Raw genomic sequence first — 26,570 nt, 5'->3', positions numbered from 1 at the left:
CAAAATGGGGAATCGTCGCAACCGTAGCGGAATGAAATCTAGGTGGGCCCTTCATGGGCCTCCATTTACTTACTTTCTAAATTTAGCCCATGGGCTACCTCGCGTCCTTCCCATCGGGGCACCCGACACAACCCTGGTCGTGTCGTGTCCGTTTCGGCCGCTCGGGGGCAATTCCGTCCATCCATCCACAAATAAAAAGTTGTCTCATCGGAAAACAAGCAAGAGGACGGGAATTTGATTCCGATTTGTTGTTGTTTCTACTAGGGTTTGCTTGCTCATCCGCCTCTTCCCTTCCCCCTCTCGCTCCCTCCAGCTCCACCACCAGGCAGACGCAGAGGCTGGATCGGCGGCGGGATAGGCTAGCTATGATCCCCAATTCCGTCTTCCTCTGATCTGCTTGGCGGTCGAATTCCGATTCGATTGGAGTAGGGAACGAGAAGGGAACAAATCCACCGGCACCACCAGACAGCACGCGCCCCCATACTATGGTTTACGCCCCGTGCCGCTCATCGACGCCGCCGTCTTCCTCGCCGATGCTCCACAAGAACCTCCGCGCGCTCGGACCCGGCTTGAATCCCTTTGCTCCCTTCGGCATGGGCAACTACTCCCGCTAGTCGTCTCCTCCGATCCCTCTTCTCCGATTCCAATCTCTGAATTGCTTCCGCGGTTCCGCCACCACCCCGGCTGCTTCCTCCATCGGAACCGATCCCCGCTACTTTCTGCCCCCATTCGCTTCATTGCTCCGTTGCTTTGGATCTGAGGCTGGAGATCCTCCCCTGTCCTGCTGCCCGAGGAGCCGCCAAGGATACCATGGTGCTGGTGCGCAGGTCGCTCAGCATGAGCCGCCCCCGGAGCTGCCACGACGCTGACGACCGTGGCTGGAACCCGCTCCACGTTGCTGCTCGCAAGGGAGACCTCAAGGAGGTAACCACCATTCATACATACCCTCTCTCCCGTTTTATTTCTCTTGATACATTGCATGCTATACAAAACTAGATTAGACTGTGAATGAACCCATACTATTACCAAAACTTTGGAAGAGGGGAAAAGGAGCCTGCTATTGTATTTTGATTGATGGTATATAAAATATTCCCAAAGGTCAGCAAATGTCCAACTTATTAGGTGTAGTAAAGAATGGAAATAGACTGTAACCAGTTATATCCATATGGGCAGAATACCATATACAGATTGCAGCACGTGATGGTTCGCATGAATTGCGTGCACACATCACACACAAATAAACACCAAATACATAAAAAGCAAGGTTCAAGAAAACGCTAGGCGCTAGCCTACTGAATCCAATTCATCGACACCATAAAGACTAAAGAGGTAGCGCGCATAAAGACTAGCAGACTGCAGAACCCAATCCAATTCATCGACCACATAAGGACTAAAGAGGTAGCACGCATAAAGGCTAGCAGACTGATCCAATTCATTGACCAACTAGGCAACTAGCACTAGCAAACATCAAACTTGCAATTGCAATAGCCGGCGACAACTGCAAGGGGCTGGACTGCAGGAGAACACCGCGGCCTGCACCAGCTGCTCCTGCACTCGATTCCGCTCCAGGATGTGCCGATTTGTTGAGCAGCTCCCTCGATTCCCCTCCAGGCTGTGCGATTTCTCGAGCAGGGGCTCCGCTCGCAACTAGCGGCAAGAGCGGCGGCAGGTCACGGCCTCGCGTGTGTGAGGAAAGAGAAGGAGCAGAGTAATTTCGCCATAACTATCTGATCCCTCCCGCCCGCTCTGTTTCCACGCGCAGCCTGCGCTTGCTCCCGCACGAACGTGCACTCTCCCGCTCGTGCTTTCCGCGCACACGAGGCTGCCGCCCGCCCGCCCAGCGACGCTTAGCGCCGATTTTTAACGCGTCTGTGCCGCCAACACGCCGCCTAGCGCGTAGACGCAGCAGTCTAGGTGTGCCCAGCGCTTAATTGGGCGCCTAGGCCCTAAATGAAACGTTGGGTCCTCTGTTTAGCGTTTAATCGAGATTAACAACAACAACAACAACAACAAAGCCTTTAAGTCCCAAACAAGTTGGGGTAGGCTAGAGTTGAAACCCAGCAGAAGCAATTCTTTTTGTCATAAAAGTGCACTCAGATCAAGGTAAAAGTGCACTAAACGACGTTTAATTGCGTTTCTTCGAACCTTGCATAAAAGTGCACTCAGGTCAAGGTAACCAGTATTTCAGTAATTCTTTTTGTCACCGCCCTGAAGCTAAGCATAGCAATCCAACAAGTCTCAATCGATGAATCCAAACAAACAACTGCTTCTAGATGTAAAATTAGTTTTGTTGGCCATCACCTTTATAATTATATCAAAATTCTGTGCCCATCTTAAGCCCATATGACCATGTTCAAAATTCTACTATCTCAATTCGTTTTGAATTTTCTGATTCTCAATTCTAGTTCCTCATCAAGTATTTTGCCAATCTTCATCTGTGACTGGCTGTACATAACTATTTCCCTTTTTCTTATTCCTTGTTTTCATGTGCTTCAACTAGCAATGAATATACTGCGTTGACTCATTTGGTAATTGTTATAGACACATTTGGGAAGAAATACCACTGTTTTAACCTTCAGAATGATATTCATCCTATATTAACCTTTATTAATAATGTTCTCTTTTTATTTCTCTTGTTGCCTGTCGGTGCAACAGTGCCTAGTGCTAAATGTTTTTGTTTATTCACCTATCTTATTAGATAACAAATATGGTTCTCTTTTTGCCTAGGTCCGACGTCTCCTGGATGATGGGATGGATGTCAATGCACCTGCATGGGGACCAAAATGTCCTGGTGCTACCCCACTCCATCTGGCTGCTCAGGGTGGGCATGTTAAAATCATGGATGAACTACTGGAGCGTGGTGCCAATATTGATGCTAGAACCAAAGGGGCCTGTGGCTGTAAGTTCACACTTCCTCTGACTCATTGCCTGTACTGTTAGAGAGTAAAGTTGTTGACTATGCACATTTGCAGTGTCATTAATCATGTTTCATGATGGAGTTGATGCTGCTTCATGAACATATCTTTCCAGCATATGTTGACTGCCTTGCTATGTAACCACTATGCATCTGCTTAGTTGTCCTTCCATTTAATTATCAGCAGAGTTGCACTCCCCCTCCTCTGAGACCTGGATATTACATGTGTTTGCATAAGTATGCAGTAGTGATGCCTTCCTGGTTATTCTGGGCCTCAGATTCATTCAGTTTAAACTGAAGTTGTATCTGAATGATGTAACATGGTTTCAGTTCATGCGCAAGGACATGTGGCAATTTTGTATGGAAGAAACCACTTCATGATTAAATCATATATGCTTCTTCTCTAGCAATAGTGTGTGGAAACTTATTGTAACATGTTTATACAGAATAATGATATGAGTAGATCTGTTCTTTTATCCTGGGAGTCTGATTGGCCCTTTTCTTGGTTGAACACAGGGACTCCTCTACATATTGCTGCCAAAGAAAGGAATAAGAAGGCTGTGAGATTCCTGATTGAGAATGGAGCCTTCCTTCCTCCTGAGATGAATGACCATAGGTTCAATCCCCCCCTCCATTACTGCTCTGGGTTAGAATGGGCATATGAGATGAAGCGCATGCAAGACGAAAGTGATTCGCCTGGCGAGACTTCATTGAGCTCGGATAACTAAGCAAAAGCAGCAGGTGCGCTGAGATATGATGCAGTTTGAGAAAGTTGAAGTTATGTCAGGTCATATGGTTATTCTTGAGTTGTGTGCTCATCACCATTGAGTACGTTTGCTTGATGTCTGGATGATGGAGCTGTCATCTGTGACTTTGGATAATTGTTGGATGGTACCTCTAATCTACTACGAGTGAATGTTAAATGATACCATACGGGTACTCAGCTGGGTGTTATTGCACCTTACCTGTAATCTGCTACTTTGAATGATTGTTGGATGATACCAGTACATGTAATTTTGTTGTTCAGATTTTAACATCCGAGTACATTCTATGTAGCATTCATTCTACTACAGTAATCCTTGGATAAGTTCCTCACGCGCTGTGGTTGCTTTTGCTGTGGAAGGGCGAAGCTGGTGAAGCAGCAGTGACATGTCAGAACCCTAGTCGTGGAACTGCCTTTGTATTTGGATCCCCTTTGGAATGTGGGATTTTTTTTTCCAATTGCATTTTTCCTATGAGGAGGAGCTAATTCCTGTGGATTTCCTACAGGGATTCCTGCGAAAGTCCAAGGAATTTGTTTCCAAGACAAACTATCTGTGCATGTAGTTCTCAGTTAATTCATCAATAATTTGATACGCATAGCTGATTGAAATTTCCGATGAGGTAAAAGGAAATTGGTCTCGCAGTGAGCTTGGGAAGCAAATGCTCCCAGGCCAAATGACAAAGCTTAGCAGACGAGACGGGTATAGGCAAGGAGAGGCACGCGCGAGGCACATTGGTAACTGTTCCGAAAGACACTGATCAGTTAAATGCTTGCTTCGAAAGACATCTGCCTGATTATCATGGGCAATTCTCATGCACGGCATCGACCGACTTGTCCTACATGAAGTACTTACTAATTCATGATGATATGCATATGTATTGCTATTCACTCTTATACATTCTAAAAACACCTGAGCTCGATCTGGGTACCCCAAAGGTCATCACTAGCAAAGCTAATTATGCCACTCCTAAAGCAGCAACAAGTACCAAGGGCACCAGTACTCACAACTATCACCATGATCATTAAGGTTACCTCAACTGCAAAGCTAGGGAACGTGAAGAAGGAGCACATTTTCTGACCAGTACAGGCAGCAGTCACTAATCTATATATCCAAATCACACCCTCAATAGCAACATAGCATCGTTGAAACTTAGTCTTCTCGTGCTTAAAGCTAACACCACACTCGAGCAATACACTGTGGGGCAAAGTTACATAAGTCTTGCATCCATTCTGTAAACACAAACTACTGCAGATAAGCTACCTTACAAGCATGGATGCCCAAGCAAAGATTTTGCAACTAGGGCAAAAGCTTGGTTTGCCGGATAAAAGCGTGCGCGATCCTTTAGACAGATCTACCTCCTCACAGGGGGTGCACCACCTCGTCCAACAGGACCACCGCCACGACCAGCAGCAGCCTACATCAAGTGGCAGGCAAAAGGTTATAACATATGTATAACACAATAAGTATACACACAAATAAAAGGATCTGAATGTGTGCAGGCATATATCAGATTCATGCAAGTCGTGTAAATACAAAGATGATTTCAATGCAGATGGTTGCACATTTTGAAGTTCACATCCAAACACTCCCAGGATGCTTCAAAATTCAAATTCCCTTATAAGTGGGTTCTGGACTGGACATGTACAACAATGTTGTGACTAGAGTTCGAACAAGTGATGGAGACACGGATGACTTCCCGATTAGGATAGGACTACATCAAGGGCCAGCTTTGAGCCCTTATTTGTTTGCCTTAGTGATGGATGAGGTCACAAGGGACATACAAGGGGATATCCCTTGATGTATGCTTTTCGCAGACGATGTAGTGCTAGTTGATGAAAGTCGGACAGGAGTGAATCAGAAACTGGAGTTATGGCGGGAGACTTTGGAGTCCAAAGGTTTTAGACTCAGTAGAACTAAAACTGAGTATATGAGATGTGACTTCGGCACTACTGCTCGGGAGGAGGAAGATATTAGTTTGGAAGGTCAAGTAGTGCCTAGGAAGGATACATTTCGATATTTAGGATCAATGCTACAGAGAGACGGGGATATTGATGAAGATGTTAGCCATAGAATCAAAGCAGGGTGGATGAAGTGGCGGTAAGCATCTGGTGTCCTATGTGACAAAAGGGTACCACAGAAGCTAAAAGGCAAGTTTTATAGGACGACGATTAGACCTACTATGTTGTATGGTGCAAAATGTTGGCCTACGAAAAGACGACATGTTCAACAGATAAGTGTCGCGGAAATGCGTATGTTGAGTTGGATTTGCGGTCATACAAGAAGGGATCGAGTTCGGAACGATGATATACGTGATAGATTAGGGGTAGCACCAATTGAAGAAAAGCTTGTCCAACACCGGTTGAGATGGTTTGGACATGTCCAACGAAGACCTCCAGAGGCACCGACGCGTAGTGGAATCCTAAGCCAGGATAGTAACGTGAAGAGAGGCAGAGGAAGACCGAAGTTGACTTGGGTAGAGGCAATAAAAGGATACTTGAAAGGATGGAATATACCCAAAGACTTAGCCTTAGATAGGAGTGCTTGGAAGACAACTATTCATGTGCCTGAACCTTGATTGCTTCTGCTGGGTTTCAACTCTAGCCTACCCCAGCTTGTTTGGGACTTAAAGGCTTTGTTGTTGTTGTTGTTGTTGTAAGTGGGTTCTGACTGCTGATTGGTAGGCAAAAACATAGGAAATGTGATACATGACTAGTTGTGATCAAAGTCAGAACAGTTCATATTCTTCACGCTTTCTTATGCAAATTAAGCTAGATTGTGTAAATACATTTGTTCTAAACTTCATGGTGTACTCTCACATTTTAGTTCTGGGTAGCAAAGATTTCAAGATCAAACGGTTGAAAAGAAAAGGGTGACTTCAAACACAAAATACTCTTTTCTTTTCTAGTATAAATCCACAGGCTCGAGAGAAAGTAAAATCAAGACTATTACCCATCTTGAAGAGAAGGCGATAGTGCAACTAGCAAGGACATTCAATAGAAACTAGTGATGAAACATGGAAACAGCGTGCCTTAGATTTAACATGAGAGCAACTACAGGAGAAAGATGTTCTAATGTGCAGGAGCAATAGGCCAGGTGAGGCTCATGATCCACACCACACTAGTCGAGCTAAAACATATCTCAAGCTGCTTGCCTTGGTTCAAATGATCGTGAACAGAGTGATGAGTGAGAATTGCAGCATTGCAAAAGAATGGGGATTGGGCAATGCTGTCAAAGGCATGTCTAGATTACTAGATATGGAGGACTGCTCTAGGATGTTCTGTGATTATAGCTATTTGGATAATATTGCATGTGTTGGACTGCGTCAAGCATCATGAACTACATCTAGACAGCAATTGAAGATTTATTCACAGGATTCAAAATTTATGGAGTTATTGAATGAATCAAATCCTTCCAGGTTAACAAGTGATGCTTGTGGAGAGAAAGCAAGATGTGATTACCCTAGCACGCATGGCGACCGTGCGGCCTCGGCCGACACCAACAGCTGAGCCTTTACCCTGCAGGAAGATGAGCGATGGTTAGCAATTAAACTTCTTTAGTGTGGTATATGCCAAGATGAGGAAGAAATTGCAACAGTGGCATCATAAATAAAGGTGGTATGAACAAAGAGGGAGGAGCAGGTGTAAGAGTGCTGACCCTAATCCTGGCCTCGAGGCGCTTGAACATTGGGGCGTTCTTGAGCATGTCGGGTATGATCATGAACCTGACCCTACTCCCTCTGATGAAGACGTGTTCCAGCTGCGACACCTTGCCGTCCTGAAATCCATCCATTGCTTGAACATTATTCCACAGAGATTTATTGAGAGACGAGGCACACCAAACGAAACGAAACGAACCTTTGCCGTGAAGGTGATGTTTTCGAGCTGGCAGTTCCAGTTGTCCTCGCACTCGACCATGGAGCCGCGGTAGACCTCGCCGGTCTTGAGCTCGACCGTGACGACGTGGCCCGCCGCCTCGTGCAGCAGCTTCACCGGGATCCCGAGGCTGCGGCTCATCCTCTAACTGGATGGTCGGGCTCGCACGCGGCTGGAGGAAGCCCTTACCCTGTCGTCGGAGTCGGAGTCGTCGAGGCCTCGAGGGGACGAGGGAAGGCGGCGGCGCGGCGAGGGTTTGCTTTGGTTTGTGGGTTTCTCTGCTCCCTCCGCCTACAACTCAGGTATGCTTTGGTTGGGCTGGGCTGGGATCTTTGTCCCTGGCCCGGACCGATTCTGCTTCTTGGAGTTTCAGGCCCACCCGACTCCAAACATCAGTCCACTTCTATATCTATTCTACAAAGACCTTTAGACGTGGTGACTTTATTTATTACTGCATTGTTGTTCTATCTACAGTGCCCCTCCGTTCTCCGCACCAAAAACACTGGCTTTTATATGTGTGCCATTAAAAAAGTTTGAAATTACACATAGGCCATTTAAAAAGTTGGCCGCACATATATGCCACCGTTCTGAACTTCTTTGCTCTCCAAGCCATTCCGTCCGCTTTTCTACTTAATGGTGTCAAACAGACAGGTGAAATGACTATTTTACCCTATGGTGGGGTCCGTTTGTCAGCCACGCGCTCGGGCGAGGTGCAGGCGCGCCTCCCGCGTCGTCGCGGGCAAGAAGGAGATGGCGGGGAGCTACAGCAGCGGCATGAGCCCCGACAGCGACGTCGAGGGCCCCAGCTGCAGGGAGGCGGCCTCGTCCCCAACGGCGGCGGCGAGAGCCAGGAGGTGGCACGCGTGGAGCTGCCGCAGCCGGTCCTCGCCATGGATCTGACGCAGTGTGCGTGGAGGTGACGCGAGGAGGTCCGCCCCGGCCGCTGCGGGCGCGGGCGAGCTCGGCCCCGGCCGCCGCGGGCGTGGGCGAGCTCCGCCCCGGCCGCCGTGGGCGCACGCGGGGGAGCTCCGCCCCGACAAGCCACCGCGGGTGCAGGGGAGCTCCGCCCCGGCCGCCGCGGGCGAGCTCCGCACCGGCCAGCCGCCGTGGGCGTGGGCGTGGGCGAGCTCTACCCCAGCCAAGGTGAAAGAGAGACTCGGAGTACAGAGCAGCGACCTGCTTGAGGTTGCAGAAACACGGCGCCTCCTCGAGGTCGACCGCTGTCGCCGCCTCCGCGGTGGACGCCGGCACGACGTGGATGGTGATGACGCGGTCCAAGGGCGCGACCACATTGACGAGCACCCAGGTGAGCAGCGCGTGGCTCTCGGTGTCCGTCGGCTCCCGCACGTCGACCACCACCGTCCTTCCCTCTGCTTTCGCCTCCGGTGCCTTCCCCGAGCAGCCGGCTGCCTCCTCCTCCTCCTCCTAGGCGGCCGCCGCCACGGCGTCCATGGCCTCGGCTGCCACCGGCAACCCTTGCTCCTCCGCCTCCTCCCACCACTGCGACTGCTGCTGTGGCGGCGCCTGCTTCTTCCTCGACGACACCTTCATCTGCACGGCGACGCGGTGGCGCTCGGCGACTCACAGGGCGGGGGTGGATGCTGTGAAAGAGTTTGAGAGAGAGAGAGGATACGGATGAGAGGGGTATTATGGACGTTTTGACTGACCTGGCCCACTTGTCAGGACTCCTAGACGGTGAAAAACGAACGGAACGCGGATGGAATGGCTTGGAGAGCAAAGAAGTTCAGAACGGTGGCATATGTGTGCGGTCAACTTTTTTTAATGGCATGTGTGTAATTACAAACTTTTTTAATTGCACATATGTAAAAGCCTCAAAACACTATTCATCCATAGTACACCTGTTTTTTTGCCTCCTGCCATCGGATGGCTGCCACGCACAGGCCCCCACGCCCGTACCCCACTGCATCGTCGCCTTGTGAGGAACTCGGCCGCTCTCCTTGCGCCGGCGTGCCCCTAACTGCACGGCGCTACCGGTGAGGCTGCCGCCGTAGCTTGACTGGAGGGCATCGCTGCCGCAAAATCACCTCGCTGCTCCTCTCCACTATGCCGCCCGTGCTCGCCATCTTTAGGCCAAGGAAAACTCCCCCTCGTCGGGGAGGAGAAGCCGTTGCCGCCGACGGACATGTTCAACACCTTTGCACTTAGGAGGCTAAGCGTCGCTAGGCTCTAGGTTCCCCTGCAGATGCCAGGGCGCCTGTCCACCGTGGCCACCTTGCGACCCAGGAGTCGATGTAGAGTCAGAGGCGTGGCGGCGATGCCCTAGGCCGGAGATGGAGTCGCATCAGTTGTTGGGGTCGCCGGAAGTGTCATTGCCTTCATTCGGACAGCAGCCTCAGTGCGCATCGCAGCCAGAGGCAGAGTCATGGCTCGAGGTGCGGATGGGCCAGCGCGTGCGGTGAGGATGCTCTGGGGAAGGGGCAGCACCGCTGCTAGAGGAGACGCCGAAAGGCCAACCGCATTGAGGAAGGTGTACGGTGGGACACCGGACCTGGCTATGAGTGTGCCGCCAGGATTGAAGAGGTTGCCGATGCCAGGGCTAGCCACCATCTCCTTGTCCTCGTCCTCGGTCTTCACTTGCTGGAGCATCGGCGCGGCGACAGTGTTGAAGTACTAGGGATCGAGGGTGTCGCTGGGAATGCTTCTGCCAGCCGCCACTAGAGTATCAGGGACCGGCGTGGGCGATGGCAGTGAGTAGTTGTACTCCAACGTGTGCGGCATCAGTGTGTACTCCTTGCAGAAGTCACACCAGTAACGAGGCAGTGCTGGTGCTGGTGACATCGGCTCTATGGGGACGTATGTGGGTACAGCGATGGGCTCGGAACCCACTTCATCAACGGGCGGCGCTGGGGCTTCAACGACTGGTGGCGCTGAGGCTTCAACCGCTAGAGGCACAACGTTGCTTGGGCCGGCACCGTCCACGCCAAGGCGAGGGGACAGTGGCTGGCTCTACAGATGGAGGATGCGCAAAGAAGCATGGCGGCCACGATGAATTGGACTCCATTGACGGCGAGGAACAACATCTGCACAGAGGCCACGGACAGCGGAGTCGAAGAGGCGGCCGAAAGGACCATGGCCATTACCATGGGCAACGTTGTGGCGAATGCGAGGCCCAAGGCGCTCGAAGATGCTTCGTCACTGTCCATGGTGGCCGTGGTGTCAGATCGGGCCACGACGAACTCCGCCGACGTGACGAAGGGTGAAGAGCAAGCCACGAACAAGATGTGATGGTAAGTTGATCTTTGCCATGCTTACCGACGGTGGTGCAGAGGCATACGTGCCTATGTTGTCGCTTAGATGGCAACAGGGCCCCGATACCCGACGGGTATTTGATCAATTAGGGGAGATTTTTTTTTTAATTTTAACCCTTTTTTGAATATAATTTTAAATCTAACACTGTCGGTTTTTTTAAAACTAACACTTTTTGCCGCGCCTATTGCCCTGGCGTGGCCAAATGCCTGTGCCGCGCCATGCATGGTGGCGCGACACAGGGCTGACGTGTCGTGGGCCGGCCTGGGGGGCCGATGACATGGCGGGTCTTGCTGCGCCACCGACCCTGGCGTGGCAGTGCCGCGCCCTGTTGCGTGGCGTGGCTGAACCAAATATACCGCACAAGCAGCCACACCCCCTGGCCGCTGCGCTTGCCACCGGCCCGGGCTACCTGGATGGTAGAATCGAAACGCGTCGTGCCCGTATTTTGTTGAGTTTTTTTCACGGACGAATAGAGAATTTGATAAGCAAATGATTAGTTTTTCGTCTTTCATAATACGGTTATGCACCATTTTAACTAATCAATTACGAAAAATTACCACCGGCGTCCAGATATGCCGGGACTGCCGGTTCCCAAACGCAGGGTACTTAATCTCGCTGGCAGTGCTGCCGCGACTCAAAGAAACGAATAAGAAGCAAGTTGATAAGCTGCCACATAACATATTCATTGTTTTGACATAAGTTTGACATAACATAACCAAATAACCCCACAAGTTTCGGATGCCAATATTCATTTGACCTAACAAACTAAGACCTAGGAGTGTAAGGATCCCTCGGACGCCTCTGTCTCTTTGGATTTGTTGGCAACACATTAGAAGTGTAGCCAATGTCGGTATGGTCGCATCGACAGTGCGTACGTCTCGTACCCTGTAGGTATATGATACGCACGATTACTTATAATTCTTTATGATCGTTAGTTCATGGAGCCTACGTATTAAAACAAACCATCTTTGTTAGTATCTGTGAGGCTCCCTGGGTGCCAAATGGGGCACCACCTAGCTGAGACATGCCAATCTCGTCATGCGGCCATTCGTCCCATTGGTCGTGCTGTCCGTGGAAGCCCAGGGGTTTGTCGTCGTCGTCATCATCCTCCTCCTTGTCCTCGGTTGCAGGGTCCTTCCCAGTGCTATGATATGGTGGTGTACGCACCGCGGAAGTGGCACCCTGCATCATCAGCTGAGAAGAGCTGGCTGGTGTCCTCAAAGAGGCTGAAGATGTGCCATCCGACCACGTGGGGAGTGGCGGATCCTCATAAGGAGTGTCCATGCAGCTCAACTTCTGAGCTAGCTTCCTGCAGCTCTTCTTCACCTTCTACATAAATAGACGTTAAAGTTAGTTCATTACCCAAACGCATATACACTAAAGAAATATTTTTGAAACGGACAAGTTTATGTTTACCTCCACAAAAGTCGCGAGAACACCTGGCCCCTACCCTCTAGACTCGTGAAGCTGGAACGCTACTTCGTTGGACAGCCTTGACAATTGTGTCGCTTGGGTACAGAAACGCGGTTGGATAGTTTTAGTACACATACTTAATACCAAAAGGATAATAGATTATATCATTCAAGTATCTTACCACGTATCTTTGAAGCAGAGCTCTCTGTAGCTGTGTGTCCTCCCTAGTGGTAACGTCGTACACATCTTCGATGACATCTTCCTCCGAGTCCTCATCAATCGCCACGTCAGTGTACGGGGGCTTGATATGTGTCCTCGTAGACCTGTGAAGCCACCGCAGGTACTCGTCGAAGGTGTGCTGGTCGTGTGGAGGACCCGCAAGGACCGCATGTGGTACCCTGGTCTGCCACAAATGGATGTACGAGTTGTGTGTCACGCACCAATCCTTGGTCTTGTATCTCTTCTTGTGGTCAAACCTGCAACAAAACGATATTAGTTGTACCAAAGACACCTCTAAATTGTAGCATTGTTATTAATCGATAACGCACCCGTGCAATACTTGATTGGTGGAGTAAAGCGGTGGTGGGCAGCCTGTCATTCTTCCAAACTGTCTGCAGACCCGGATGGGCAAGTGAATCTCGACCACATGGAAGAAAATAAGAGGGACGTCGCAGCGATACTCGTATGACTCGTCCCTAGTGACAGGACTCTGATAGTCCTGGAGCTCCAAAGAATCCCAAGGACACCAAAACACGTGAAATTTTGTAATTGTGTTAGGTTGTGATATAGTGTACATCGAAGAAGACACTGCTACGATAGTATAGAGAGCATAACCTGGTGCTGTGTTAGGACATCGAGACCGTCCATATACTCCCTGTACTTGCGCCACGCATTTCCTCTAACTAACTGTGCTTCCGTCTAGATATACAGAGCTATAGGGAGTGTATCATGCCCGTTCCATTGCTACATTGAATACGATAATGAATTAGCAACAAATAATCTCATCATATCTAACTGCCTGGAAGAATATAATGAACTGAAGTACTTACCGGTAAACCATTATTAAGGGGTCTCCCAACGGACAATCGTTCTTAACACCAAACCTAGAGTAGGTATGAGCAACCCCAAGGTTCGCATGTCCTGAGGTGCGACGGCAGGCAACGCATAGCTGTCAATACGTCTATACTAGGACTGTGCTGCCCTAGCTGTACCTCGCTATGTTCTCCCACGGCTGACGAAGTATGTCAAGGAAGATCTAGCTGATGGTGTTGCCCGAGGCGTCTAGGAAGAGGAAAGCACCAAGAAAGTGCTAGAGCCACACTCGAGCGAACCTATCGATCTGTGCCTCCTCAGCTTGTGGGTCCAAGTACTCAAAGCGCTCTGTGATTTAGGACGACGAAACACCAGAACTTTTCCTGTAATTGATCAAAGAAAATGAGACCCGATGCCAGCTGTAAAGCAATGCAAGTATTAAATATGTTTGAATTGCTCACTTATTTTTCTTGGAAGCATCGTCGTCCGGTGGAACAAAACCAGTAAACTGAGCCACCAGCTCCCTCCAGTGATCGTTGTCAACTATCCCTATCACTGAAAGTCCCCCCAACCGAAGGCCTAAAATAGCCTTCATGTCCTACAACGTCAAAGTCATCTCGCCACAAGGTAGGTGGAACGTGTGGGTCTCAGGCCTCCACCTGTTACAAGAATAAAACGACTGTTAGTTGCCTTCAATTTGTTACAAGAAAGTTTACGTACAAAGAATGCACTCGCACCTGTCTACAGCTACAGTAAATAGTGCTGGGTCAAGGGGCGAAAGACCGTGGTTGACAACACGGACAAGCTCGAGAAAGCCGGCACGCCGTATGTACGACGTATAACGCTCATCCCACTGATGCGCCCTGGTGTGAGTGCGGGGCCTCAAAGGAGGCAAGGACACCTCTACGTCGTTGTCACTCAAGATGTGTGCTCTGCTCGGTGCTGGTCGCCGTACTCCACCTCCAAAATAGGGTACAACGAGTGCTGCGTGGGAGAGACCATCCTGTTACAAATTGATAAATAAAGCATTAGAGTATTCAAATTAATAAAATTCAAGTTAACATTAGTAAGTTCACAAACAAATTTACTAACCTAACTAGCCTAAATCTCTAAACCCAAAATCCTAACTATACTAGATAATAAATACATAATCAATCCATATAAAACTTTGGTTCTAAAATTACAAGTAATCTCTCCGTCTCAAAATAAATACATATCTTGCTTCTCAAGTAGTCAAATATGTTTAAGTTTGATCAAAACTAAAAAAAACGGTATCAATATTTCTATCTCCTAATAAGTTTATTACGAAAGTATACTCCATGCTTAATGTAATAGTACCTGTTATGTATCATAAATATTAGTACGCTATTATATAAATTTGGTCAAAGACACTAATAGTTAATGAAAATAGCCTCGATACCCCTACATGCTCCTAAAAATGCTAGCACTAGCAGACCATCATCAAATCTTTTGCTTCTGCGCCGATCGCTCGAGAATTGCGAGGGCACGTGGAGGTACCGTAGCGATACAAAAAATACTAACTATACTAGATAATAATAAAAAAAATATGAAATCGAGAGGGAGGTACCTTAGGAGCGGACGGCCTTGACGCGCCGACGTTCGTGGCGCGGTCGGCTAGGGCGCTGCGCGCGCGGCGGAGTGGCCGGGCACGGCGTGGGCGAGCGGCCGAGGCCGGGCCGTGCTGGCGTGGGCGGGGCAAGGCGAGGCCGGGCAGGCGCGTGCGGCCGCAGGCAGGGCGCTGGCAGCGGCTGGCGGCGGCGGCGGCGGCGGTCGAGCGAGCGGGCAGGGCAGGGGTGCGTGCGGGCGGGCGGGCTCGCACGCGGTATATATCTGGTCCAGCCGCGCCACGGATCAGGCGTGGCACTGCCGCGCCAGGGTCGGTGGTGCGGCAAGACCCGCCACGTCATCGGCTCCCAGGCCGACCCACGCCACGTTAGCCCTGTGCCGCGCCACCATGCATGACGCGGCACATGCATTTGGCCGCGTCAGGGCAATAGGCGCGGCAAAAAATGTTAGTTTAAAAAAAAACGACGGTGTTAGATTTAAAATTATATTAAAAAATGGCTAAAATTTAAAAAAAATCTTAGGGGACGGGGATGTGATCATATCTTTACCCGCGGGCATCTAAATGGGCAAAAATCCACCCCCGACGAGTATAGCAGGTACAGGAACGTTCCTTGTTTACCCGTCCCCGTTACCCGTTGGAGAACCCGACTATTTGAGTTGTCATGTGAGTATTAGACCCAAAGAAACTCAACATAGGTATTTTGGCCCAAATCTGAACAATCATATATATATAGTTTGTGTGTTCTAGGAACTCTAATTCAATTTTTTCTCACCATTTCCGTCAGCAGCACAAGCACGCCTGCCTCATGAGCGCTCGTGCCCCTCGCTTCCTTAGTTCGGTCTCTCTGCCATCTTTGCTCGTCCTCCTCGCAACCTCGCTTCTTCTCCTCGGCATCTCCGAGACTCCGACACTTATACTCGGGTGAAGAAGAAACGTCTCCGATTGCAAAGCTGCGACCCCAAGTGTCCTTGCTTATCGGGTATGCAGTACCTGTCGGGTATCTGTTACCCGACTGATGCCCGACGGGTACGGGGATGAGCAAGAATCTATACCAGAGACAGTTAACGGAGACGATGACAGCATGAATTTTCCGTAACGGGGAAGAGAACGTTCCGGCGATACCCGACGAATACATCTCCGTTGCCATCCTCCTTCTCCTGTTCCTAAGAGCAATGTGTCTAATAACGTATTGTAAAGTGGATGAGATGAACAAAGATCTAGGAACAACTATTGTGTTTTATTGATCTCATACATGTGAAGGGGTGTGTCCAAAGGACACAACCTATAGAAGTTACATCTCTCACCAAAAGACATGCCCTTCGGTGATACAGTTAACTACTAATCCAATTTCTAATCCTAACTGCCTGTACAGACGCCGTACGAACGGATGAGATCATTTGTCATCTTGATGACATCATCTTTCTGTGGCGCCTTTTCTTTTGTTGAACCGTGGTTGGATTCTGAATCCGTGTCAGGAAGCAAAGCTCGAGAACTTGGCCGGAGTGGACCCTTATCATGCATTTATCTGATTCAGACGATCAAGGAAACAGAATTCAGAGAAAGGCATTAGATCATGTGGTTGGATAACTTACTTAATGGATGGCATTTCTGGAGGTGGGAATTATAGAAATAGCAGTTTTGCACTATAAACGCCTTGAGGACAGATGAATGTCGAACTTAAAAATAGCTACCAACCAACCTCAACGATATGACTTTAAGAGCATCTCTAAGGCCCTGTTTAGTTCCTCCTCAAATCCAAAATATTCTGGATTTTGGCCCAGCATTCTGGGAAATGGATCTAAACACTATCCAGGATATTTTGGAAAAATATACCCATTCTGAATTCTAGATTCTGGAGTCCAGAGATCAAAATAAGCCCAAATTTAGCCCAATTGCACGTGCTCTCGCACTCAACTGCTCGCCCGCTCGCTCGCAACTCCCCGGCCGCGAACGCTGTCTCCGGGCCGCCGCCGCCACGCTGCTTGCTCGCAACTCCCCGGCCGCGAACGCTCTCTCGCCCACTCTCTCGCACGCTGTCTCCTCTTCTTCTTCCTCTCCCCCTCTCCTTCTCCTCCCCCTCTCCACCTACACCCACTGGCGGCGGCGCTCAAGATCCGGCGGGGACGGGCGGGGCGGCTCCGAGGCCTGCGGGGACGGGCAGCGGGGCGGCTCCAGGGCAGGGCACGTTCGGTGGCGGGCCTGCTCCGGGGCAGCGCGTATCCGGCGGCGCGGGGCCGGCTCCGGGGAGCGCCGGATCTGGCGGCGGGGCGGCTATGGGGCAGAACGAGGCCGGCGGCGCGAGGCCGTCAACGAGGCGGGGCGGATCTAGCGGCGGGGCCGGCTCCGGCGGCGGTGTGGCGCGGGGGCAGCGGCGGGCGACGCTGTGGGCGCGCCGAATCTGGCGGCGGGGCAGCTACGTGGTGGAGCGGGAAGAAGCACGGAAGAAGAAGAAGCTAGTGCTTGGAAGAAGCAGCAGCTGGTGCCATCGACTGTGCCTGGAAGAAGAAGCAGCATGCATGGCAAATTTGTAATATTTGTGTTCCCATTCTTGATTTTGGGTGGAGCTAAACATGTGCATGAGATTTCTTGGATTTTGGATTTGGGGTTTCCAAAAAGTTGGAATTCTGGATTCTGGAAATTGGGAGAAACTAAACAGGGCCTAAGAGATGTTCTAAATCTTTCCGTAAAACCCGATTTAGCTATTTACCGGCCAAAAACCTCTCCAACAGGCTTTCCATCGGCCTCTCCAGTTTTCCATATTTTGTATCCCGTGACTTCAGCAGTTGCTATGTTTTTATATTCCTTCCTTTTTATTTTAACTCAGAATATGCTGTCTCCCGTCCCTAGCTCGAAGGAGTGTGCTTGCTCCATCACAGGTTAGCCCGACTACCTGCCACAATGCAAGAATCAGACAGATTTAGCCATTGTAGCAAAGCCTCCTAATAGCAAAAATACATGACAAATACTTCCAAATCTATATAGTCACTTTCATTACCAGCAATCTGCAACAAGAGGTTACAGACAAGAAAACTGAGCTTTCAGCAGAACAACATATACTAACCTTGCTAATGCAGTTCCAAGTACCAAATTCAGAATAAAATACAAGTCACACCTTCAAATCCATGTCACCAGAGGCATCTTCAGCTCCAGTAATATCAGAAAGTATAAGTGGGCTACCATCTCCACCAAATTCCTGTGTATCAAGGACCAGGCCCATTGCAATTCCAGCAACATGAAACTTTATAGGAACCACAGCTAAACTCATCATTGCAGAGTCTCTTGGTACAGCTGGCGGTATTATCCACCAAGAACATGTGTGCCTCTTCTCCATCAGCAAGTCACTTGATCCGCCTTCCTCTTCTTCACCTTCTTCGAGCAGATTTATCCATTTCATTCAGAATCAGTAAAGCATTGTAGGAAAAAAAATATGAACCGATCACTGAAGAAAGGCATCACCTTGCTGCCTGTAAATAGGAACTCCTCGCAGTGCTCTCAACTCCTGGTAGCATATAAAGAAAACTCAGGAAAAACATAACAATATTAAATTACTGAAGTCAACACCCACTATTTTAGTTAGTAAAGAAAACAACCTTGTAGCAAGTAAATTTAACTTCCAACCAACCATAATAATTCAATTGCCAATGGCCAAAAGCAGGGGGACCAACGTGATTAAAACATGTTCACAAGTCACCACTGCTCGCACTTTCCTTTAAAAAAATGGACTTCAATTAATAGGTGTAATTAAAAAAATGGTAAACAATCATTCTGATTCATTGTTCAAGGGAATCGAACAAAGGACATGTGCTAAAATATATTTTTTCTAATGCTACATTGGCCCTGTTCGGCTTGCTGAAACTTAGCTAAATTGGCTGAAAACACTGTTCTGGCTGAATTGTTGTGAGAGAAAAACACTGTTCCGACTGAAGAAACAAGTTGAATAGTGCGGATTATAAGGTAAGCCAAACAAGGCTATTGTATTCCCGACATATTAACATATGCAATAAAAAAGAATGGTAATGTCATAGGCATAAGTGTACATAAATACAGAAAGGGAGAAGTGTGGACTACATGACAACAGAAGTTATATTTATATACCTCGGGAGTCATGTTCAGGCTTGGTTTCCATCTACTGGTACATGAACTTGATATGCTCTAAGCCCTTGTGTTAACCACCAGCTTCAAATGGCAACACCTGTAAGGAGCTTGGGTTAGATCAATAATTGCTAGAGAACAGGAATTTTATTCAAAAGACATAAAAAGCTTCCATATATCTTTAAAATCAGGTGCTATAATCTTCGATAAATGCAGGGGTCAACAGAAATGTAACATATGATTTCACCACCAAGCCCCAATCAAGCCAAAAAATAAGGCAATGTCAATGTACAAAGTACAATCATTAGCTGCTTGACCGGATTCCACATGCCTAGCATCCAACTCAAACTAACACAGCCTCCACCAATGCCAAATTTTCATTATTTTACAAAACATGCCGGGTGGTAAGTTGAGTGAGGAGCTGAGGCACGGCGATGGAGGGAACCCTTAGACGGGTGTTCCACATTACTTACCTGATACTTATCTGAAACTCAGTCCTGGCTGAACCATGTGTCATGATACTTATTGGAACCATGTTTTAGAATTACATACTTTCTAAACAGGGAGTAGCAGAAAAATAGCATAATTATGCATCGTTTATAGAAGGAGGATACAAATGACCACTTGCCTCCTAATATAATTTCTTTAGTGTGCAACTACCACCGATCTTTATTTTAGCGATATGCCTGTCCTATAAGCAAAGCCAGAGAGCATATTGTCATTATTGGCATTCTATACGTTAAAAACATTTTAATTAGTACCACATCAGATAGGTGGATATGAATTAAAGAGAATGATGCAAAGATTTGTTTCCTTCCTACCTCAACTCCCAATAATGAATTTGTGGTTGTACTATTCCCATTACTGACTTCAAGGTGCGGAGAATCCATCAAATTTCAAACACCTTAAGTGCATAACAAAGCATCTGAAGCTCACCATTCGACAGGTCGGACACAGTGCCTGACAGATGTTAAGGCGGTGAATAATCAGGAGAATGTTCGTCTAGCTACAGAAGAGAAACCATACCTGCGACTGCGAGATGGAGTCCACTGGATCTTGTGCCCTAGAACCGGAGCATATCCCCAGCAGTAACTCCTTGGACTGCCCCCGCACGATCCCGCCGCCGTCTTCCTTCCCGCTCATCTGCGACGTGACTTCCTCGTCCCACCCTCCGCCGCAGCAGTCCATGGCCCTCCGCATGAGGCTGGAGGACGCGAGCCTGGCCGCGCCCCCAGCTGGAGCCCGCGAGCCTCGCCTCTTGCCCCTGCCTAGAGGCCGCGAGCTTGGCCGCGCGCCCCTGCCTGGAGGCCGCGAGCCTGGCCACGCCTCCAGCTGGAGGCGGCTCCTCCGCCGGCCGCGCCCCCGGCTAGAGGAGGCTGCTCCGCCGGCCGCGCCCCTGGATGGAGTCCGCACAGCCGGCCGCGCCTCCTGCCTCGTCTCCGGCCTCGATCTAGGGTTCAGGCGAGAGGAAGAGAGAGAGATTGCATCTGGATAATTGGTGCACAGTTTTTTTCGTGTGACTTTAGAAAAGTATCAGTGGCAGAGAAGAGAGAGAGAGAGGAGCACGAAGTTATTTTAGGCTCGAGAAGAGAGGGGAGGAGAAAGAGGAGGGGGAGCGCTTGACTGGCCATGGCGACCGCCCGTGCGGAGTGCGCGCGTCTCTCGCGCCGCCGCCCCTCCAAACCCTCCATTGCCGTAGCCATGCCTGATGCCTTGCTCCTCCTCCCGTATCACCACCTGCCGTCCCATACCATCCATCCACCCAATCATCATGCATTCGCATTCCTTCCTAATCGACGGATTATTCTTCCGGCTGAGCTAGCGGTGTCGGGAGCCTTGATCTGAGAAGGAGAGAGACGTAGGCGCGATCCTTGTTTGTAACACGCGCGGGTGCCCAACATGCTCGGCTCGTCGGCGTCCAGGCGGGAGAGCAAAAGCAGCGACCTCTTCAGGGCCGCCGCCATGGTCCTCCGGGACGCCGCCAACAAGACCGCCGGCATCGAGCCGGCCAAGGCGACATCCAACAACGTGCCCGCCGCTACCAAGCCCGCCGAGCCGGCCAAGGCGGCGTCCAACAACGCCGCCGCCGCCCCTGCCGTATCAGTCAGGGAGGCCGCCGCCGCCGCCGCCGCCGTGCGCCACGAGGGCTGGATGGTGCGCTACGGCCGCAGGAAGATCGGCAGGTCCTTCTTCCACACGCGCTACTTTGTGCTCGAAAGCAAGCTGCTCGCGTACTACAAGAAGAAGCCAAAGGACAACGTGGTAATTTGCACTTGCGGCATGGTTCATTGATTGATTTCCATTAAGTGATAACCTCCCCTTACTTACTGACGGATGATGGATGCAATTTGTGGACATATATATGCACCCAGGTTCCACTCAAGTCGCTGCTAATAGACGGGAATTGCAGGGTGGAGGATAGAGGCCTCAAAACGCATCATGGCCAAGTGAGTTCATTTAATTTGCAACTCCATGTCTCCATCTCTTCTTTTTCTCCTTTTGCTTTTTTATGTTACTTGTTAATTAATTAATTTCTGGATATACCTTCTCATCCGAAGGGCGGGCCTGGTGCAAGCGGTAGGGTCTTACCGTCTGTGACCGGAAGGTCCCGGGTTTGAGTCGCGGTCTCCTCGCATTGCAAGGGCGAGGGTAAGGCTTGCCACTGACACCCTTCCCCAGACCCCGCACAGAGCGGGAGCTCTCTGCACTGGGTACACCCTTTATATATGTTCTCATCCCTTCTTTCTGTTTTCTTTCAGATGATTTATGTCTTGTGCATTTATAACAAGAAAGAAAAGGAGCACCAGATAACAGTTTTTTCTATAACTCAACCCTTCAACATATATTTCTCCCTGTTTTGTACATACACCGTCAGATCACAAATAAACTGAATTCACAGATGGGTGCGTATGACATCGAGGATGCAATGGCATGGAAAAAGAAGATAGAACTCATCATTGATCAGGTGTAGTATAAGTTTGGGCTGTACCTGTTTTTAATTTTTACAAAAATACGATGCAGTAGCTGTAAAACATGTCTGAAGAAAGCTTGAGTTTTAACAGCAATAATAATCCTTTTCAACCACAGAGTTTAGGATCTGCTATTTGCTTCTTAATTAGATCCCCGGCCTATCTCATATTCTTAAAAACGAATGCAATTGAGCAATCACCTACAATGGACCACTATCCAGTACTGTATCTGAACTCATTTTGGATTGCAGCAAGTTGCAACATGCTAGCTATTTTTTATTGAACAAAACTTTTCTTTTCCTTTTTGCATTTTTGCAGCAACAGGACTCTATGACAGCTAAGAACCGTAAGGCCTTTGCTTCAGTGGACTTCGACACGGAACTTGGAGGGCAGTTTTTATTTTCAGATCATGACAGCACGTAAGTGGCATTCCATGTGTCTGATTACCTTCTGCTAGGCCTTTCTCTGATTTCGTTAGAATCTTTGTTACAATTCTAGAGCTGAAGATGACGAGGAACGGCCCACTTTGACTCGCAGGACTACTATAGGGAACGGTAAAAAAAAAGATCCATTAATTATTCCAAGTGAAGTTGACCGCTGTTATTTTGCAACATTTATTTTTCAGTTTTGAACATTATAGAAATCCACAATGTCATTTCTGGTGCTAGGCCCCCCTGATTCAATACATGACTGGACCAAAGAGCCTGACATTGGTGTGTCCAATCAGAACGACCCCAATCAATTTTGCTCCAAGAAGAATTGGCGACTACTTAGATGCCAAAATGGCAAGTCTTTTCATTTCTCCCCTTAGGTCAATATAATCCTTCCTCGTAGGATTATTTGAAGTTGAAGTTGTCGCTGTTTTGGTATTGCCAGGGTTGCACATATTTGAAGAACTTCTGGAAGTAGATTACCTTGTATGCTCCAACTTCTTTAGTTTTTTTTTGGTGATTTATATACTGTCTAAAACCTGATGATTTTTTTTATTTGTACTCCGTTGTGCGGTAGGCACGAAGCTGCAGCCGAGCTATGAGGGCTGTTGGTGTAGTTGAAGCCACATGTGAAGCGATCTTTGGTCTTGTAATGAGCATGGATGTAACAAGATACGAGTAAGTGTGGTTTTCTAACATTCTGTTTTCCCTACCGCTGATGTTGATCTCTTGATCTTCATTCTCCATTATAGGTGGGACTGTAGCTTTCGTCACGGCAGTTTAGTTGAAGAGGTTGATGGTCACACTGCAATACTATATCATAGGCTGCAGCTGCACTGGTGCCCAATGTAACTAGATTCTCAACATTGTCAACTTATTATTTGATTTTGCTTCTGACTGTTGCCAACAGATTTTCTATCAACATTAACTATACAGGCTAGTCTGGCCTCGAGATCTTTGTTATGCTCGGTATTGGCGTCGTAACGATGATGGAAGTTACGGTAATTGTTTGATTGTTCTTTTTACCTATCACCTTAATTTGATGCCAGCAATGCCTTCTCTTTGACACAATGTGTGCACATATGCAGTTGTGCTGTTCCAGTCAATAGAACATCCTAACTGTGGCCGGCAACGAGGATTTGTGAGGGCATTCATTGAAAGTAATTTTCCTTCGGCACATATTAAATCTTCATCTGCCTTAGAGTATGGAACACTCCAAATATAAACCAGACAAAAGTGTCAGCTTCTGGTCCTTTGTTTTTTCTTTTCCTAAAATTTCTGCTAGTACAGGTGGAGGTTTCAAGATTTCTCCTCTCAAGTGTCGCAATGGAAGACCTCGTACTCAGGTTCAACACCTTATGCAGATTGACCTGAACGGATGGTTCCTGAACTACTCTCTTTCCTTTCAGTATCATTCTTTGCTGCAGATACTAAACTGTGTTGCAGGTATTAAAATACTGTTATTTTCATGCACACAGTAACTAACAACTCCATCTTAGCATGAGAACAATAAACTAAGTTTGTCAGTGTGACAACATAGTGCTGTTCTCCAACTGATTCATTTTGGTTCTTATGTTTTGCACCTACTCCCAGGATTGCGTGAATATTTTTCCCAAACAGATGAAATCCATATAATCCCAAGGATTCCTGTAATGGAAACCATGTTCGATGCGGATTCAGAGCCAAAAAATCATAAGCTTGAAGAAGTTGACACCAAGGCAAATAAAAACATGGGAATGATTGACGAAGAATCAGATGACGATGATGATTATCAAGTTCCTGAAGCTGATATAGAGGTGCTTACTGTACAAGACCACTCTATGAGAATACTTTTATGACTTCTTTACTTAGTAAAAATTGTAATAATGTCCAACACCATTGAGTTCCATATCCTGAAATATCACCTACAATTTTAACATGTTCTCACTGCCATTTGCTTCCGAAAAAAAGTTTAACATGTTTTCTATCATCATACCTAACCTTGACCAAAACCAATATACAGGAAGACCCGAACAAATCTGATAATGATAGCAAGCGCACAGGTTTGATTCCCCATCTTGCCCTATATTATTCTGTTGGTCTATTCTCGTGTCTACTATCAAGTTACCGGGACAGGTAAACAGCCTACGGCCTGATCGAGAAAAAAGTTACTGGGACAGGTATCATTACTTTTTGCCATAACGGTGATAGTGCATCTTTATTGCAGATGAGCCTCCAGAAAAAAATGATTTATCTTGTTTTTTGGGTATTCTTCATCGTGATCCTGAGGAGAAAAGCCGCAATTGTTGGACAGTACCTGATAGCAAGATCTTTAAAGTTCGTAGCAAGACCTTCCCACAAGACAAATCAAAGGTCAAAATCTTCCAGCTTTGTGCTTTATTGCCCGGCAGTAGCCTTTTTTTTTTTAAAAAAAAATGGCTTGCATGAAGAACTTTAATTTCACTTGTATCCAAGTTACAGATACCTGCAGCAAGTTATCTCATGGAGCTTGCAGCCATTGACTGGTTTAAGGACACCAAACGTATGGATAATGTTGCCAGGCAGAAGGGTTGTGTTGCTCAGGTAAACAGAAAGAACAGCTTAGAACCTTCTGAAGGTTTACCAATTGGTAAAATGACAACAATTGTTGTTAAAAGTAGGATGGCTGGATGTAATCAGTTTGTGGTTCCTTGTGTAATCCACGCCCTCATCCAAGTAAGGCCAATGCTTACTTGTATCTTCCCATTTTGCCACTTTCTTAGGTTGCTGCTGAGAGAGGGATGCATACATTTGTTGTCAACATACAGGTAAGTTGGAATTCACTAAGAATTACCTTGTAATCTTTATTATCAGTGTATTTGAAGGATTTTGGTGAAGTTCGTATCCTCTTGTAGATTCCTGGATCAACTCAGTACAGCTTGGTCATGTATTTTGTCACAAGTACCTTGAAAAAGGGATCGTTACTACAACGCTTTTTTGATGGCGATGATGAATTCCGCAATAGCAGACTAAAGCTTATACCATCCGTTCCTAAGGTATACGCTCACATAGTAGTTATTTACTGTGCAGTAGTAGTTTTGTATTATTCAGTTCCTATTTAACAGTATAAAAAATTGTTCAGGGCTCCTGGATAGTGCGACAGAGTGTTGGAAGCACCCCTTGTCTTTTGGGAAAGGCTGTTGATTGTAGTTATGTTCGAGGTCCTGCGTACTTGGAGGTGAGTCATGTTTATAATAACTGAAATCTTTTGTATTTGTATCTGTGGAACGAGCTATGCATGCATAGTATCTCGTTTCATCTTCATATCCATAAGGCATGGAAGTTGGAAGGACACAAAGATGGTGTGTTTGAGTCAACCCATTTGGGTTGGGTGTTCTGCTTAGGGAACAATGTTTCAGGAGGTTGCATACTAATACTGCACCGAACCCAACCCAATTTGTCTCATCGTTTAGGTGGACGTTGACATTGGATCTTCGGCGGTAGCAAATGGAGTTTTGGGTCTTGTGTTTGGTGTGGTGACGACATTAGTAGTTGATATGGCCTTCCTAATACAGGTGACTAATAACTCCCCTTGACATTTTTTTTACGTTAGCATTCTGCTGAGATCAACAATAGCACAATGCATGTATTGATTTTTGCACTGACTCACTGCTATACTCTGAACTTCTCGTCAGGCCAACACATATGAGGAGCTACCGGAGCAGGTGATAGGCGCAGCTCGGCTGGCTCATGTTGAACCGGCCACAGCAGTAGTTCCTGATCTTAGCAACACATCAAATGACAGCAGCAGCAGCAACTACGATAATAACAGCAACAACAATGGTTCCTCAGAGGATGATTCGTCCAAGAAAACGAACTGATTTTATTTTAATCTAGTATCAGGGTGTTGTGTTGCTATCTCTTTAATTAAATCTGCTAGCTAATCACTCAAGTAAAGCTGTGTGTGTACTAACCTTAGACAGTGGGATCCAGAGAGCTCGAGAGAGCCAATAATATATATTTTGTCTTATTTTATCTCTCTTTTTATCTGTTCTTTAATAATTGTCGAGAGGCACTGGTGAGCTAGGTTAACCTCCTTGACGGCCCTGATACAGTGACAGAGCCAGGTGCTATCAGGGATAAACAGCGGTGATTTCTCAGGAGACTGTAGCAGCTAGGAAGGCTTTGTTTTTTTCCCCTCCACTGTCACATGGATCTAGACCTTTTTTTGTTATTTTTGTTAGTTTGATGCGTTTTGAGATGTTGC

At 47.7% G+C, this 26,570-nt stretch overlaps 4 protein-coding genes across 14 annotated transcripts; 2 read left to right on the top strand and 2 right to left on the bottom strand.

Moving 5' to 3' along the window:
* Positions 1-226: 226 nt before the first annotated feature.
* LOC136466466 (phytochrome-interacting ankyrin-repeat protein 2-like) lies at positions 227-3,948 on the top strand. The gene is made up of 3 exons (XM_066464884.1): positions 227-924; positions 2,728-2,899; positions 3,431-3,948. Exons 1-3 carry the CDS (start codon positions 811-813, stop codon positions 3,640-3,642), a joined length of 498 nt encoding a protein of 165 aa, XP_066320981.1. The 5' UTR covers positions 227-810; the 3' UTR covers positions 3,643-3,948.
* A 779-nt stretch (positions 3,949-4,727) lies between these two features.
* LOC136466467 (small nuclear ribonucleoprotein SmD3b-like) lies at positions 4,728-7,859 on the bottom strand. The gene is made up of 4 exons (XM_066464885.1): positions 7,533-7,859; positions 7,333-7,452; positions 7,137-7,193; positions 4,728-5,092 (listed from the first exon to the last, which is right to left on the bottom strand). The coding sequence occupies exons 1-4, from the start codon at positions 7,689-7,691 to the stop codon at positions 5,030-5,032; spliced, it is 399 nt and encodes a 132-aa protein (XP_066320982.1). The 5' UTR covers positions 7,692-7,859; the 3' UTR covers positions 4,728-5,029.
* Positions 7,860-16,097: 8,238 nt separating this feature from the next.
* LOC136466464 (probable polyribonucleotide nucleotidyltransferase 1, chloroplastic) lies at positions 16,098-20,109 on the bottom strand. 10 transcript variants are annotated; one of them, XR_010761339.1, is made up of 8 exons: positions 19,972-20,109; positions 19,767-19,905; positions 19,574-19,636; positions 18,949-19,045; positions 18,444-18,560; positions 18,310-18,352; positions 17,915-18,222; positions 16,617-17,743 (listed from the first exon to the last, which is right to left on the bottom strand). XR_010761339.1 is itself a non-coding variant. In XM_066464879.1 (7 exons), the coding sequence occupies exons 4-7, from the start codon at positions 18,958-18,960 to the stop codon at positions 17,669-17,671; spliced, it is 387 nt and encodes a 128-aa protein (XP_066320976.1). In that variant the 5' UTR covers positions 18,961-19,045; positions 19,574-19,636; positions 19,767-19,905; positions 19,972-20,109; the 3' UTR covers positions 16,617-17,668. The 10 variants fall into 10 exon arrangements, 6 of the variants coding, with proteins under 6 accessions (XP_066320976.1, XP_066320977.1, XP_066320980.1 ...); XR_010761337.1 differs by lacking the exons at positions 18,444-18,560; positions 19,574-19,636 and adding an exon at positions 16,098-16,378 and having other exon boundaries at positions 17,561-17,743; positions 17,966-18,222; XR_010761338.1 differs by lacking the exon at positions 19,574-19,636.
* Positions 20,026-26,338, top strand: LOC136466463 (protein ENHANCED DISEASE RESISTANCE 2-like). 2 transcript variants are annotated; one of them, XM_066464877.1, is made up of 22 exons: positions 20,034-21,207; positions 21,318-21,392; positions 21,705-21,758; positions 21,845-21,910; positions 22,233-22,333; positions 22,413-22,468; positions 22,583-22,699; positions 22,791-22,831; positions 22,923-23,023; positions 23,098-23,193; positions 23,282-23,346; positions 23,434-23,505; positions 23,636-23,791; positions 23,939-24,141; positions 24,348-24,387; positions 24,552-24,697; positions 24,806-24,907; positions 25,087-25,131; positions 25,219-25,359; positions 25,446-25,541; positions 25,777-25,878; positions 25,999-26,338. In XM_066464877.1, the coding sequence occupies exons 1-22, from the start codon at positions 20,845-20,847 to the stop codon at positions 26,182-26,184; spliced, it is 2,424 nt and encodes an 807-aa protein (XP_066320974.1). In that variant the 5' UTR covers positions 20,034-20,844; the 3' UTR covers positions 26,185-26,338. The 2 variants fall into 2 exon arrangements, 1 of the variants encoding a protein (XP_066320974.1); XR_010761336.1 differs by lacking the exons at positions 25,777-25,878; positions 25,999-26,338 and having other exon boundaries at positions 20,026-21,207; positions 25,202-25,359.
* The last annotated feature ends 232 nt before the right edge of the window (positions 26,339-26,570 follow it).

This window comes from Miscanthus floridulus, chromosome 7, assembly GCF_019320115.1.
Source record: "Miscanthus floridulus cultivar M001 chromosome 7, ASM1932011v1, whole genome shotgun sequence".
NCBI classification, from domain to species: domain Eukaryota; kingdom Viridiplantae; phylum Streptophyta; class Magnoliopsida; order Poales; family Poaceae; genus Miscanthus; species Miscanthus floridulus.
The sequence above is the reverse complement of the archived record's forward strand: the minus strand, read 5'-3'. Positions and strand labels throughout refer to the sequence as shown.

Bases quoted from the DNA above. Each gene is read 5' to 3' on its own strand.
- LOC136466466 (XM_066464884.1), top strand. From the start codon at position 811: ATGGTGCTGGTGCGCAGGTCGCTCAGCATGAGCCGCCCCCGGAGCTGC. The intron at 925-2,727 runs GTAACCACCATT...CTTTTTGCCTAG, and splicing joins GCAAGGGAGACCTCAAGGAG to GTCCGACGTCTCCTGGATGA. The intron at 2,900-3,430 runs GTAAGTTCACAC...GGTTGAACACAG, and splicing joins AACCAAAGGGGCCTGTGGCT to GGACTCCTCTACATATTGCT.
- LOC136466467 (XM_066464885.1), bottom strand. From the start codon at position 7,691: ATGAGCCGCAGCCTCGGGATCCCGGTGAAGCTGCTGCACGAGGCGGCG. The intron at 7,194-7,332 runs GTCAGCACTCTT...ATCTTCCTGCAG, and splicing joins GCCTCGAGGCCAGGATTAGG to GGTAAAGGCTCAGCTGTTGG. The intron at 5,093-7,136 runs GTAATCACATCT...CACTTGATGTAG, and splicing joins CGGTCGCCATGCGTGCTAGG to GCTGCTGCTGGTCGTGGCGG.
- LOC136466464 (XM_066464879.1), bottom strand. The intron at 18,223-18,309 runs GTGATGCCTTTC...ATCTGCTCGAAG, and splicing joins TCCTATTTACAGGCAGCAAG to AAGGTGAAGAAGAGGAAGGC. The intron at 17,744-17,965 runs GTGTGACTTGTA...GCATTGTGGCAG, and splicing joins CTGGTGACATGGATTTGAAG to GTAGTCGGGCTAACCTGTGA.
- LOC136466463 (XM_066464877.1), top strand. From the start codon at position 20,845: ATGCTCGGCTCGTCGGCGTCCAGGCGGGAGAGCAAAAGCAGCGACCTC. The intron at 21,208-21,317 runs GTAATTTGCACT...ATATGCACCCAG, and splicing joins AGAAGCCAAAGGACAACGTG to GTTCCACTCAAGTCGCTGCT. The intron at 25,132-25,218 runs GTAAGTTGGAAT...ATCCTCTTGTAG, and splicing joins CATTTGTTGTCAACATACAG to ATTCCTGGATCAACTCAGTA.